General features: G+C 37.7%; 1 protein-coding gene across 3 annotated transcripts in view; it reads left to right on the top strand.

Moving 5' to 3' along the window:
- The window catches only part of LOC128556876 (uncharacterized), a 135,546-nt gene that overhangs the window by 50,574 nt on the left and 70,038 nt on the right, over window positions 1–14,934 (top strand). For 2 of the 3 annotated variants that reach the window (XM_053542706.1, XM_053542707.1), the window contains exons 19-26: window positions 3,565–3,615; window positions 4,048–4,179; window positions 5,945–6,144; window positions 8,222–8,363; window positions 9,166–9,347; window positions 10,441–10,587; window positions 13,203–13,344; window positions 14,144–14,322. In XM_053542706.1, coding sequence (XP_053398681.1) covers window positions 3,565–3,615; window positions 4,048–4,179; window positions 5,945–6,144; window positions 8,222–8,363; window positions 9,166–9,347; window positions 10,441–10,587; window positions 13,203–13,344; window positions 14,144–14,322 — 1,175 coding nt within the window. The remainder of the gene's footprint in view (window positions 1–3,564; window positions 3,616–4,047; window positions 4,180–5,944; window positions 6,145–8,221; window positions 8,364–9,165; window positions 9,348–10,440; window positions 10,588–13,202; window positions 13,345–14,143; window positions 14,323–14,934) is intronic. The other variant, XM_053542708.1, reaches the window with a different exon arrangement.

The following is a 14,934-nucleotide window of genomic DNA, read 5'->3' as shown; positions in this document are numbered from 1 at the left end:
GTTTCGTCTAGCATCAATACCCCTTACTAGAATGACTTTATACTAATGCAGATGTAACCTGTGACCATTCCTCATCTTCAGACATCACCTGACCTCAGTTTGACCTTGACCTCATTTTGGACTTAAGTTGCTTTATATGGGCCATCTCTTGGTTAACCAAATGGGACCGTTTCGTCTAGCATCAATACCTCTTACAAGAATGAATTGATACTAATACAGATGTAACCTGTGACCATTCCTCATCTTCAAACATCACCTGACCTCACATTAACTTTATTTTAGCCTTAGAGTTACCTGAACCATAAGGTGCAAAATCTATCGACAAGGATGCCACTGGGGGCATCAAGCGTTTATTGAAGGCAGCTCCTTGTTCAATATTCATAGCAACCATTTTATTGAGCTGCAACTGGATAGGTAAACACTGACTAATAGGTGTTTGTGAGGGGTAGTTATATAGGTATGTGAGGAGGAGTGTTGAGAAAAGTATCAAGAGATGTGTTGGAAGGTGTGTGAATGAGTGTCAGGAGAGGATCTTAAGATATCAGGTGTGCTGATTAAAGTTTCTGGAGGAGTGTCCTAGATGTCAGGAGTGCTAGGAGAAGTTTCAGAAGAAGTTTGAAGAAGAGTGTGGGGAGAAGTGTTTGGATGAATTAGGAGGAGAGTTAGGATGAGTTTTAAAGTAGTGTCAGGAGGAGTGCCAGAAGTGTCAGCAGTCAGGTGAAGTGTCATGTTTCATGAGAAGAGTGGGAGAAATACCTGAGTGAGTCAGGATGTGTGTCAGGAGAAGAGTCAGAAGGAGTGTCAGAAGAGTCAGGAGAAGTGCCAGGAGGGTCAGGATGAGTGTCAGAAGACAAGTCAAGAGGAGTGTTAGGAGTAGTATCAGGAGCGTAGGGTGAAATGCTGGGGTGAGTGTCAGGTGGAATATTGGAAAATGTGCCAGGAATGTAAGGAGAATCGGGTGAAGTGTCCAATGAGTCAGATGAAGTGTAAAGAGATTCAAATTAAGTGTTAGAAGAGTCAGGTGAAGTCTAATGAGAGTCAGGTGAAGTGTCAGGAAGGTCAGGTGAAATGTTAAGAGTCAGGTGAAGTGTCAAGAGTGTCAGGTGAAGTGTAAGGAGAGTCAAGTGAAGTGTCAAGAGTGTCAGGTGAAATGTTAGGTGAGTCAGGTGAAGTGTCAAGAGAGTCAGGTGAAGTCTAAAGAGAGTCAGGTGAAGTGTAAAAGAGAGGTGTGTGTCAAGAGAGTCAGGTGAAGTGTCAAGAGAGTCCTGTGAAGTGTCAAGAGAGTCAAGTGAAGTGTCAGGAGAGTCAAATGAAGTGTCAAGAGAGTCAGGTGAAGTGTCAAGAGCGTCAGATGAAGTGTTAGGAGAGTCAGGTGAAGTGTCATTCTTGGCGGAAGTGTACAGTCAGGTGAAGTGTCAGGAAGGTCAGGTGAAATGTTAAAGAGTCAAGTGAAGTGTATAGGGAGTCAGATGAAGTGTTAGGAGAGTCAGGTGAAGTGTCAAGAGAGTCAGATGAAGTGTAAAGAGATTCAAGTGAAGTGTTAGAAGAGTCAGGTGAAGTCGAATGAGAGTCAGGTGAAGTGTCAGGAAGGTCAGGTGAAATGTTAAGAGTCGTGTGAAGTGTCAAGAGAGTCAGGTGAAGTGTTAGGAGAGTCAAGTGAAGTGTCAAGAGTGTTAGGTGAAATGTTAGGTGAGTCAGGTGAAGTGTCAAGAGAGTCAGGTGAAGTCTAAAGAGAGTCAGGTGAAGTGTAAAAGAGAGATGAGTGTCAAGAGAGTCAGGTGAAGTGTCAAGAGAGTCCCGTGAAGTGTCAAGAGAGTCAAGTGAAGTGTCAGGAGAGTCAAATGAAGTGTCAAGAGAGTCAGGTGAAGTGTCAGGAGCGTCAGGTGAAGTGTTAGGAGAGTCAGGTGAAGTGTCAAGAGAGTCAGGTGAAGTGTCAGGAAGGTTCGGTGAAATGTCAAGAGTCAGGTGAAGTGTCAAGAGAGTCCGGTGAAGTGTTAGAAGAGTCAAGTGAAGTGTCAAGAGAGTCAGGATGAAGTCTAAAGAGAGTCAGGTGAAGTGTCAGGAAGGTCAGGTGAAATGTTAAAGAGTCAAGTGAAGTGTCAAGGGAGTCAGATGAAGTGTTAGGAGAGTCAGGTGAAGTGTCAAGAGAGTCAGATGAAGTCTAAAGAGAGTCAGATGAAGTGTCAAGAGAGGTGAGTGTCAAGAGAGTCAGAAGAAGTGTCAAGAGAGTCGTGTGAATTGTCAGGAGAGTCAGGTGAAGTGTTAAGAGAGCCAGGGGAAGTGTTAGGAGAGTCTGGTGAGTGTCAAGAGAGTCAGGTGAAGTGTCAAAGGAGTCAAGTGAAGTATCAGGAGATTCAGGCGAAGTGTCAAGAGAGTCAGGTGAAGTCTAAAGAGAGTAGAGTCAGGTAAAGTGTTAGGAGAGTCAGGTGAAGTGTCAAGAGAGTCGGGTGAAGTCTAAAGAGAGTCAGGTGAAGTGTTAGGAAGGTCAGGTGAAATGTCAAGAGTCAGGTGAAGTGTCAAAGAGAGTCAGTTGAAGTCTAAAGAGAGTCAGGTGAAGTCTAAAGAGAGATGAGTGTCTAGAGAGTCCGGTGAAGTGTCAAGAGAGTCAAGTGTCAGGAGAGTCAGGTGAAATATCAAGAGTCAGGTGAAGTGTCAAGAGAGTCAGGTGAAGTCTAAAGAGAGTTGGGTGAAGTGTCAGGAAGGTCAGGTGAAATGTAAAAGAGTCAGGTGAAGTGTCAAGAGAGTCAAGTGAAGTGTCAAGAGAGTCGGGTGAAGTGTCAAGAGAGTCAGGTGAAGTCTAAAGGGAGTCAGGTGAAGTCTAAAGAGAGGTGAGTGCCAAGAGAGTCAGATGAAGTGTCAAGAGAGTCAAGTGGAGTGTCAGGGGAGTCAGGTGAAATGTCAAGAGTCAGTTGAAGTGTCAAGTGTCAGGTGAAATGTAAAGAGGGTCAGGTGAAGTGTAAAGAGACTCAAGTGAAGTGTCAGGGGAGTCAGGTGAAATGTCAAGAGTCAGTTGAAGTCAGAAGAGGACCAGGTGAAATGTAAAGAGGGTCAGGTGAAGTGTAAAGAGGGTCAGGTGAAATGTCAAGAGTCAGTTGAAGTCAGAAGAGGACCAGGTGAAATGTAAAGAGACTCAAGTGAAGTGTCAGGGGAGTCAGGTGAAATGTCAAGAGTCAGTTGAAGTGTAAAGAGGACCAGGTGAAGTGTAAAGAGGGTCAGGTGAAGTGTCAGGAGAGCCAGAAATGTCTGGATCTTAATTCAGAGGTTGTATGTATGAATCTAGTCAGCATTGAAGTTTGTGGAAGTCTGTCTATCACTGTACTTAAGTGAGTGCCATGGAGAAGATGTGAAAGTAACAATGCTTAATAGCCATTGTGAAACAGATAAAATGAAATATGCTTTAATATAGTATTGTATCTCTTAAACATTGCTGGTAAAAGTATATTTAGTAATCAAGTTTTTGAACTGGAAATGCTTTATGGATAACATACTGCCTGCCAGAAATGCATCATCAAATAGTATACTGTTGAATGCATTATCAAATAGAATACTGCTTATTCTTTTCAGCTCTGATGACCACTGCTTTAACTGTGGCTCCACCTACAGGTTTCAATAAAGGTAGTGTGTTTATTTTCTGATTTTATGTATTCTAAATGAGAATCCTGTAACTGTTCTAGGGCTTCTGTTTTTGCTTGTCCATTTTGCCATCTTACTATTTGTTGTTGTTTTTTCATTTATACCAATTTGAATTTCCATGTTGCATTTTTTTTTCAGTAGAAGGAGTTTCTAAAATTGGGGAAAATGTGATAGACTTCAGTCTTATTGAAGAAAAATGAAAAAGGTCGAATTTTTTTTACTTGCAGATATCTTTACATGAATTATCTATGGTCAGTATTGTTGAAACAAGTTTTCAAAGTACAGTTTGCAAAACTTTCTTTTATATTTGTCTGTATCAATGATCTGTCAGAAATGCATTAAGTTAGAATCTGTTAAAAAATTTGTAGGCCAAAGGAAAACGTATATGATTGTTTACATTTCTTTTGTATACAGGTAATTGTCATGGAGAGGCCATGATATCAGGGAATTACAGTCTGGTTGATACAAGGTCATTCACCTCGTCAACAGCACGCGATGCTCAACATTTAGCCATCAATTCAAGGCTGTTCCCCGGTAACATGCAAGGTAAGCTGCCTGTTGTGTGGCTCTTTGGCTTGTTTGAAACTCCTAACTACATACTGGTGAATACATTATTGACAGAGTCATGTTCTGTATTTTTTAATGGTGTATTTCTTTTAGTTATGGTGCTTGGTTTGAAAATTTGTCATGTGTTTTGATAGCAAATTCAACCACCACCACATTGAAAGATCAGGTGTATTAATCAATTTTTATCTTGTAGTACTTTATGAATCAACATTGACATAAATTGGTTAACAATTCTATGTTACATTTATTTTTAGAACGAAGTAGACATGAGTTCAGTCTATGGTATTGCAGTATATATTTACTGTTTGGAAAGCTAAAAAAAAAGAACGTATCTTATTAATTAAGAATGCCTGGATATTATCAAGAAGATCAAAATTTTCTGAAAAACATTCAAGTTTAAAGGCTGTTTGTATTGATGACCTTGACATCATAGAATGCCAATATAGTAATTAATAATATTTTAGGGCCACATTATCAAGTAAAATGTCCTTATATGGAAATTTTTGATAGTAGCAAAATAGCAAAATTGAAAAGTTAACTGTCATTTCAACTGAAAAGATGCAAACTTAGACAAAAAGCTTTTGAAAAAATATCTGTTTTTGTCAAGCCTGCTTTTGGATGCGAAGACAGGGTTTTCCAAATGGCTGTTCGATGTATGTGCGTGCATGTGTCCATCAGTGCGTGCTTGTGTCTGTGCGTTCATCAGTCTGGATTTGTTTGCCGGGGCCATAACTTTGACATGCATGTAGCAATCTTGTTCATTCTTGGCAAGGGGCCTCCGTGGCCAAGTGGTTATGGTCGCTGACTTCAAATCACTTGCTCCTCATCGATGTGGGTTTGAGCCTCACTCAGGGCATTGAATTCTTCATGTGAGGAAGCCATCCAGCTGGCTTACCGAAGGTCGATGGTTCTACCCAGGTGCCTGCTCCTGATGAAATAATGTATGGAGGGACACCTGGGGTCACCATATGACCGCCATATGACCTATAATTATGTCCAAAAAAAACTCTCAGTGAGACGGAAGTGTCATGCACAAACTTTGGGTTCCTATCACAAAGGTCGAGGTCTTAGTTGGAGGTCAGGTCATGTCAGATCTTGTCCGGCCCATAACTTTGAAATGCATTGAAGAATCATCTTGTTTATATTTGGCATGAATGTTTAACTCGATGAGACAGACTCTATCTCAAAGGTCAAGGTCACAGTTAGGGGGTCAGAGGGCGGGCTTGACATGTTGTCAATCATACAAATCTAAAACTGCTGCAGAAACTGATCAGTACAAATAAGGACTAGGCCTTGGCTAAAGGATCATTAATATTCATTTTTAAGACTTTTGCAGAGATGACATAACAATTCATAACACCAAGACTTTGTTTCCATTGTTTTGGATTTCATATTTTTTCATTACAAAATAACTGTTGTAAATCAAATCATTTGTAGGGATAATTTTTCAATTGTTTGCTGGGAATTTAATAGAAAAAATGAGTCAGACCTTCAAAGGAAAATGAATATTTTTAATATTTAAAAACAAATAAAACTTTCAAAAGATCTTGAAATTATAATTAATTGTATTTATATGGTCATGCACCAATGGTGCTATTAAATTGTAAACATGAAATAAATATCCCCTAACAGAAAAAGACATATATAGATGAATTATAAATTTCAGTACATCAGTCATATAAAACTTGTATGTTAATGTAAATTTCAGACATTATTTTGATGGAACAGGTTTTCGTTTAATTAGCAGGCGGAGGTTGGTCAGCTAAAACTGCAAATACTAACCAATATATAGCAGTGACATTCTACAACACAATTGTGGTGAAAGGTATATCCACAGCTGGACGGACAGATGTTGATGAATGGGTAACACAATTTAAGATACAGTACCAGGAGACATACTACTCTGAATGGTTAACATACAATGATCCACCTGGCACTGTCAAGGTAAGATCTACTCAGAATTGTCAAAATGCATTAATACACTTAGAACTGTCAAGGTAAGGTCTTCTCAGAATTGTTAACATGCATTAATACACTAAGAACTATCAAGGTAAGGTCCACTCAGAATGGTTAACATGCATTAATACACTTAAAACTGTCAAGGTAATGTCCACTCAGAATTGTTAAAATGCATTAATACACTTAGAACTGTCAAGGTAAGGTCTTCTCAGAATTGTTAACATGCATTAATACACTAAGAACTGTCAGGGTAAGGTCCACTCAGAATTGTTAACATGCATTAATACACTTAGAACTATCAAGGAAAGGTCCACTCAGAATTGTTAAAATGCATTAATACACTAAGAACTATCAAGGTAAGGTCCACTCAGAATGGTTAACATGCATTAATACACTTAGAACTGTCAAGGTAAGGTCTACTCAGAATTGTTAAAATGCATTAATACACTTAGAACTGTCAAGGTAAGGTCTACTTAGAGTGGTAATATATGATGATGTAATTATGTCTTCTCAGAATGATTAACATGATGATCGTTCTGGCATGGTCGGGGTAAGTTCTTCTCTGTATATCTAAGATATACAATGATCTGCCTTGTACTTTCAAGGTAAGGCTTTATTGGAATGTTTAACATACAGTGATCTGTCTAGTACTGTTAAGGTAAGCTTTTCTCAGAATGGTTAAAATACAATCATCCCACTGGCCTGGTCGCAGTAAGGTCTACTCAGAATGGTTAACTTGCATCAACACCTCTGATACTGTCAAGGTAAGGTCTACTAAGAGTGGTTAACCTGCATTGACACCTCTGATACTGTCAAGGTAAGGTCTACTCAGAATGGTTAACTTGCATTGACACCTCTGATACTGTCAAGGTAAGGTCTACTCAGAATGGTTAACCTGCATTGACACCTCTGATGTCTACTCAGAATGGTTAACTTGCATCAACACCTCTTATACCGTCAAGGTAAGTTCTACTCAGAATAGTTAATCTGCATTGATACCTTTGATACTGTCAAGGTAAGGTCTACTCAGAATGATTAACCTGCATTGATACATCTTGTTCTGTCAAGGTAAGGTCTACTCAGAATGGTTAACCTGCATTGACATATCTGGTTCTGTCTATGTAAGGTTTACTCGGAATGGTTTACCTGCATTGACACATCTGGTACTGTCAAGGTAAGGTCTACTCAGAATGGTTAACCTGCATTGACACATCTGGTTCTGTCAAGGTAAGGTCTACTCAGAATGGTTAACCTGCATTGACACCTTTGATACTGACAAGGTAAGGTCTACTCAGAATGGTTAACACACAGAGACTTGCAAGGCCATGCGAAGTACAGATATCCTATTTTGTGATAAACCAGTGATATACTGTGAAATCATTAATATTCGTGGGGGATTAATTTTCGTGGATTTCGTGGTTGAGTCAATCCACGAAATTAAATCCCAACGAACAAGTAAAATTCCCATTCAGTTTATGTTCAAAAGTTGAAATCCACGAATTCATATCCCCATGAAATTGCCCTCTTGACAAAAACCACGAAATTTCATGCCCACGAAATTAAATGATTTTACAGTATAAGAAATGAAAGATTGTGACCTTGGTCTTAAAAAAGTTTCTGTTGACAATAAACTAATGGCTTATTTTGTGTCGCCTAATTTTTTATGTGGAGAAGTTATGAATTAATTATGGAGAACATGCTAGTGTTGCTATTGAGAACAAGCTAGTGTTGCAAGGAAATCAGAGAAGATGGTATTTAACTGACAGTTGATTGTGTTCTGTTTGAAAATAGAGTCCAAAACAAAAATAAACTGAAGAGAAAATTATACACTGCTTGGAATCTTATGAAAAAAGTCAGTAAAGAGTTCTTCACTAGCTTAACTGAAAGACTTAAGTTCATTTTTAAAGGTAAAAAACAACTGGTGCTTAATATTGGAGTGAGTAAAGATTTTTTGAGACATAATTAAGTAGACTTGTCAAATTTAAAGTATTGATTAGCTTTTATGAGGTTGTTTTCCAGAAAACTTTAGCACAATCTTAAGAAGCTGTTTGTTTTGTTTCAGATATTTTCAGCGAACAATGACTCCTCTACATCAGTTACAAACGTGCTGTTCTTCCCATTTGAAGCCAAGCAAGTGAAGCTGGTTCCTGTACAATGGCACCAGGGTATATCCCTCAGATGGGAGATTCTTGGCTGTCTTGAAGGTATGTACATTTTGAATTAGCCTGTATGAAAAATGTATTCATTTTAGTTCAATTCAAAACCAGTTAGAACTTATAATACAGAGGTCAGTTGTTCAACTCTGAATGAGGTGATGCTGACTTAGACATGCTAATTACAGGCAGTACTGGTTCCACACCTTTCATGAGGGGAATTTGGTAAATTGTGATAAACAAAGAAGTTCAGGTATAAAATTGAGGAGTATTATCACAGACTGCTGTAAATTTATGAAATACATCTGGAAAAATAGTTTCTAAAAACAGACATAAGCATACACTGTAAAACGATGATAATTTAAAGACAGAGGATATACGAAATGCTCAAGTGATCCAGTGTTTAAGAGATTCAAACGTAAAAGAATACAATGACAACAGTCAGTGACTGTGTGAATTGCTCGAGTCAGCCCAGGTGTTGGAGTCATCAACTCTCTAGCAAGCAATGTTTCACTGTATTGTATTTACCTGCAAATCTTGCTGGTTTTGCTCTCCAGCTGTTCAAGAGCTGACAGTGATAAGTTGCTGTGGTGGAGATTTCATGATTTCAAGGTTTTTTCCTCTGAAGGTTTTACAATTATGTTAGATTGAGCTTATTTTAACTTGATTCAAACTGGCTGTAAGGAAAGGCATTCAAACTTGTTCTGTTGTCCAGGAAGACAAACTGTTGCTTGAAAGATTGAAAATTAAATTGAAATTGAAAACTATTCAACCTGTAATTTGACAAAATTGACAGAGCATAGTAGCAATGGTAGCAAGGTCACTTCAAGCTTGTGTATCTGATTGGTTTCAGAGAGCTGTATACCTGATTATGCTGTGAGCGGACCTCTTGTTGCTATGGATGGTCAGCTGCAAGCTTCAGGTGTTTATGACATAGCACATGATGCAAAGGCAGCCAGGTTACGCCCAGTTACCCAGAGTACTTCACCAGCATGTTGGAAACCTCAAACCTCTGATACTAACCAGTGGATTCAGGTTTATGTTCTTTCTTATTATCCCCTGCTGAAGGTGGTGGGTAGTAGATCCATCTATGCCACTGTCTGTTTGAAATTGAAAATGCTTATTATTCAAGAAGTATTTGAGCTAGAATCACCAAACCTCACATAATTATCATTTAGCAAATGACCTTTGCGCACATATATATTTGTTCCCCTTGACAAAGAGAAAGCAGTTTTTCTCCTTGATTTGTTAAAAATAGTAATATTTGATTTATCTAAGTAACCTTTCGATGGGTCTTTTAGAAACTTTACACAAATGTAGATCCTTAGGCAGTGGTACATGGGCAGTGGTGGGCAGTGGTGTATGGGCAACTTTTGTCAGGATAACTTTTATTGCCCTATAATTTTTTCACAGTCAGTAAATTCCCATGTAACTAGGTAAACCATTATAGGGTGATGTAACATGCATATCCTTCATTAGCATCTCTTCAGTAACTGCAGGGTTATTGCCCTTAATTCTTTTTTTAATTTACAAAAGCATCTTTCAAAATATAGTCATATGTTGGGGAATATTAAATCTGTTAAATCATTTAAAACCCGCCTACTTAGGTCAGTAAGGAGAGGGCAGATTGACAGATTGTGGTGTCGCGAGTTAAACCCTCAGGCGAGGCATGTGTGCTCCAAGACAATTTGATAAAAGACAGTGTATCTGAAATCATTCATCCTCCACCTCTGATTCATGTGTGGAAGTTGGCAGTTACCTACAAAGAACAGGTTTGTACTGGTACAGAATCCAGGAAAACAGGTTAGGTTAACTGCTTACCGTTACGTAACTGAAATACTGTTGAAAAAAAAAACAGTGTTAAACCCCAAAACAAACAAATTTCATCAATTTCTCACTAGTTTCAGTTTGTTTGTCTCTTTTGCAAGGATGTTTTAACCAACAACCACATTTCTATTAGGTTTTCATTTGCTTTGAATATGTACATATATCCTGAAAAGTAAGAAATTATAAATTAAGAAGACAAAACAAATTCTTTAACTACGTTTTTGTTTTGATGAACAGAAATTAACCTACAATCATAATTGGATGATTATGAGTAACAGAAGTTTGCTCTATTTTTTTACAGGTAGATTTAGGTAATGTATTTGTGGTTCGTGGTGTAACTGTGAAGGGTAACCCAGCAGCACAGGAGTGGGTAACACAGTTCAGGGTGAAGTATGGTCTGGATGGTACCTCATTCGTCTACTACCAGGAACCATATGGAAAACCTAAGGTACATATACTTAAAACAGGTTTTAATACAAATGACTGGAAACATGCTGTATTTGCCCATGAAATGCCCCATTATGCAAACACAGTATTTATATATCTCCTTAATCTCTATTGAGTCATGTCTTGGGATATAATATTTTGTACTTTTATGAGGAACACAACATTCTCAGCCCATATCAGCATGTTTCAGGTCAAAACACAATTGTGAATCCTGACTAGTAAGTTTCATCAAGATCCAAGGCAATCTTGAACAAGGTAAACAAACTGGTATTAGAGTCTCGGGATTTCAGTAAGACCTTTAGTAATGTTGTCCTTGTATACTTGTCCTTAATTTACATAGGCTAGATGTAAGTAATGAGGTCACAAACTGGGACCATTCTTTTCTCTCCTCACACTCCCAGTAGTTTGTCATTGAAGGTCAGAAATAAGATACTGGTGTCTGTCAAGGCTTGGTATTAGGACACTGCCTTTTTAGCCCTATGTAAATGACCTCTCTCACAGTGTCAAATGTAAGGTGAGAATATTTGCAGAAACTGTTGTCTATCTGACAAAATCCACACATGATGCCTAAACCTTACTAAAAGACCTCAAATCACTCAAAATATTGGAACAAGATAGGTCCATTGAATTAATCCTGTAAAATGTGAAGTTTTAAGAATTACAAGAAAGAGAAAGCCAACAATTTCTTTATATTTTACTCAAAACTCAGCTAAAATCGACAGCTTATTCAAAATACCTAGGCATAACTATCAGTTATGATCTATCTTGGGTCGAGCATATTAGAAATATAACTACTAAAGCAAATAATACCATTAAATTTATAAAAAAAATGTAGAAACTTTAAATACAGAATACTGCTGCACAGTTTGGCACATATATTTGGGCCACGGTATGAGGAAACCTGTATTAATGAAAGGTAATAAATAGTTTAAAGTGAACCACTTTGTTTATGTTGCCCATCATTACCTTTTGTCCACCAGAAACCTGAGCTGTATATACTTAATATCTTACTCAAGAACACAGTACCACTTAAACTTTTTATGCCCCAGGCATCTACTGATGCGGGAGGCATATAGTGATTGTCCTGTCCATCCGTTCATTTGTCCGTCCGTCCGTCAGTACGAGGTTAACCAAATGGGACCGTTTCGTCTAGCATCAATACCCCTAACTAGAATGACTTGATACTAATGCAGATGTAACCTGTGACCATTCCTCATCTTCAGACATCACCAGACCTCATTTTGACCTTGACCTTGAACTTGACCTCGTTTTGGACTTGTGTTGCTTTCTATCGACAAGGATGCCACCGGAGGCATCAAGCGTTTATTGAACGCAGCTCCTTGTTCTTTCTGGGAAGTGTACTGCTGTGGAATAGTTTACCTTTAAATAATTATGTCTAGCCCCAGTCTGAACGTTTTTGCTGAGAAGCATAACCCATTCTTTAAAACTGTATAGTTTTCGTTAATAGTGTTGTAGAACTTTTATCTATAGTAACTTTGCACAGAACTAAATTTTCTAACAGTTTTCCCCTGAGAACACACCAAGTCTGCTTGTTATAATATCATCAACGATTGATCAGGAATGATATGTAGATGTGGAGACATGTAGATGTTAACATTTTAATCTGTTACGAGGATTCATTTAACTTTGGGAACATATTGGCAGTGCTTGTTTCAATATTATCATTAGAAAAAAGCTATATAAGGTAATAATGATCACTTAATTAAAATAAATTTGTGTATGTTGAATTTTATCTAAAAACCTTGCCCAGAGGTTTTAAACCTGACATAACCTTATCTGCTCTAGTCGCAAAAGTAATGATGGATTGGTTGTTTTTTTTATCCCACTTTTTAATTTAACCAATCACAAGGTTGCATTCTGTGATTGGTCTTGAAGCTCAGTTTTATAACTTTAGCCATGGGAACATAGTTAGTTAGAGCAGACAGTGTGGTCTAGTGGTAACACTGTTTTACTACAAAACCAGGGGTCGTGAGTTTGAGCCCCTGCTTCTTGAACCGAAATTACTATCATTGGGATAAGAGTCCCGTGTATGGGTGCTTTACACCTGGCATGCTAAAGAACCAGGGAAGCTTCTGGAATTGGAGACTCTTCTGTATCTTGCACTATCCTCCCACTAACATTACAGTCTTCTGGAGGAGTCTCCCATATGGGTTACCGGTGGCGACTATAAAAAAACTTATATACAAAACAAACAAAACATAGTGTAAAGTTTACTTTAGATGGATCTTTATTTCCATTTAGCATGTAAACTAGAGAAATGGTAACTGAGTACTTAGATTTGTCCAATGTTGGTTCAGTGTTCTGTTTTGATTAATCCTGTTGTTAAAATTTCTGCAGTAATTACTGGTACATAAAGACTGTCTAAGATGCATTGTTCCTGGATTTCTTACTATCTTTTATGACAGTATTCTTTACAAGTATATTGCACTTTGTAAATCAACTTGAAGAACATTTGCCTGACAAGGGGATAGATGAAAGTGGTTGCTTGAAGCTCTCTTGAACAAGCTTCACTCATAGGTGAATGTGCGAACAGGAACTGATTATATGTTAATGAAATTTTATTTTCAAATATTTATTGATTTGCGTTACTTGCAGACAATCTCAGGGAATGTAGATAACAGTTCGCCTGTAACATATTACTTCAAGTCTCATTTCCAAGCTAAATTCATCAGGATACAACCAACTGGCTGGAACACAGGGATAGCACTAGCTTTTGATGTCCTAGTTTGTCAGAATGGTATGTTTTCACTTGATTCTTCAGGATTTTTCTGACTAGCTGGAACACATCTAATATATCACTAGAATTTAGTTTCACTTCCTAGCTAGATAAATCAGGATTCTGCCACTTAGCTGGACACTTCAATATTGCATGAGTATTTAATGTCTTAGTTTGTAAAAATGGTAATTCTTACTTCCTAGCTAAATTAATCAGGAGTCTACCAATTGACTGAACTGACCAGTATAGTAATGTCCTTGTGAAAAATTTAAGCTCATGAAAATATTGATTTTTCATAGTTTATAAGAATTGAACATGTTGCCTTTCTGCTAATATATTTTGAAAGTTTATTATTGTAAGAATGTATCAGCAAATATTGAAAAAGTTTTAGTGTCTGAGAAAACTCCAGAATTGAATCAAATTGGGGTTTGATTATAAATTGTTAAAGGAAAGGTCATGCTCCAGTATATTCATTAACCCTTATCATGCTGGACAAGATTGATTCTGCCTTTACGACCAGTGTAGATCGTGATCAGCCTGCACATCCATGCAGTGTGATCATGATCTGCACTGTTCGCAATTCAGTCAGTACCTTTTTGGTAAGTACCTCTTTTTAGAGTTAATGGTACTGTCCAAATTGAAAGAAGGACAAGTTCATTATAGAAATTTAGCAGGGTAAGGATTAAATATTGAAACTTTGAAAAATGAAGAATTGTTAAGAATAAGTTAAGTTTTTAATTTTGTTTCACGAATGAATCCATATTTTCAAATGCATATAATCATTGCATTAACACTAGCCATTCTAACTTGTTTTGTTCAGGTTGTAATGGGGTAGCATTAATGAGTGGAAAACATCATATTGCTGATAAACAGTTAAGTGCATCATCAGTACTTGATAACCGACACACCGTAAGTAGATCTCGTCTAAATCTCCCGGCCAATGGAGCTTATGGCGGAGCATGGATACCCAAATACAGTGATAAACAGCAATATCTGAAGGTACTTTACAGTTCTTATGAAGTTCTCTTCATCTTCTTTAGCTCGGCTATTTGAAGAATAAGTAGAGCTATCCTACTCACCACGGCGTCGGCGTCACACCTTGGTTAAGTTTTTCGTACCAGTCCACATTTTCACAAAGTCTTTTGAGATAAAGCTTTGAAACTTTCAACACTTGTTTACCATCACCATGTCCAGTTATAGGCAAGAGCACATAACTCCATCAAGGATTTTGGCTGAATTATGGCCCCTTTTGACTTAGAAATCATGGTTAAGTGTTTCATACCAGTCCACATTTTGACAAAGTCTTTCTAGATAAAGCTTCAGAACTTTCAACACTTGTTTACCATCACCATGTCCAGTTATAGGCAGGAGTACATAACTCCATCAAGGATTTTGACTGAATTGTGGCCCCTTTTGACTTAGAAATCATGGTTAAGTTTTTCGTACTAGTTTATATTTTGACAAAGTCTTTTGAGATAATTAAAGCTTTGAAACTTTCAGCACTTTTTTTACCACACCATGTCCAGTTATAGGCAAGAGTACATAACTCCATCAAAGATTTTGCCTAAATTTAAAGGGCCCTTTTTTGGACTTAGAAATCTTGGTTAAGTT

This window comes from Mercenaria mercenaria, chromosome 5 (assembly GCF_021730395.1).
Source record: "Mercenaria mercenaria strain notata chromosome 5, MADL_Memer_1, whole genome shotgun sequence".
In the NCBI taxonomy this organism is placed as follows: domain Eukaryota; kingdom Metazoa; phylum Mollusca; class Bivalvia; order Venerida; family Veneridae; genus Mercenaria; species Mercenaria mercenaria.
Note: the sequence above shows the minus strand (reverse complement) of the source record. Positions and strands in the feature narration are given on the sequence as shown.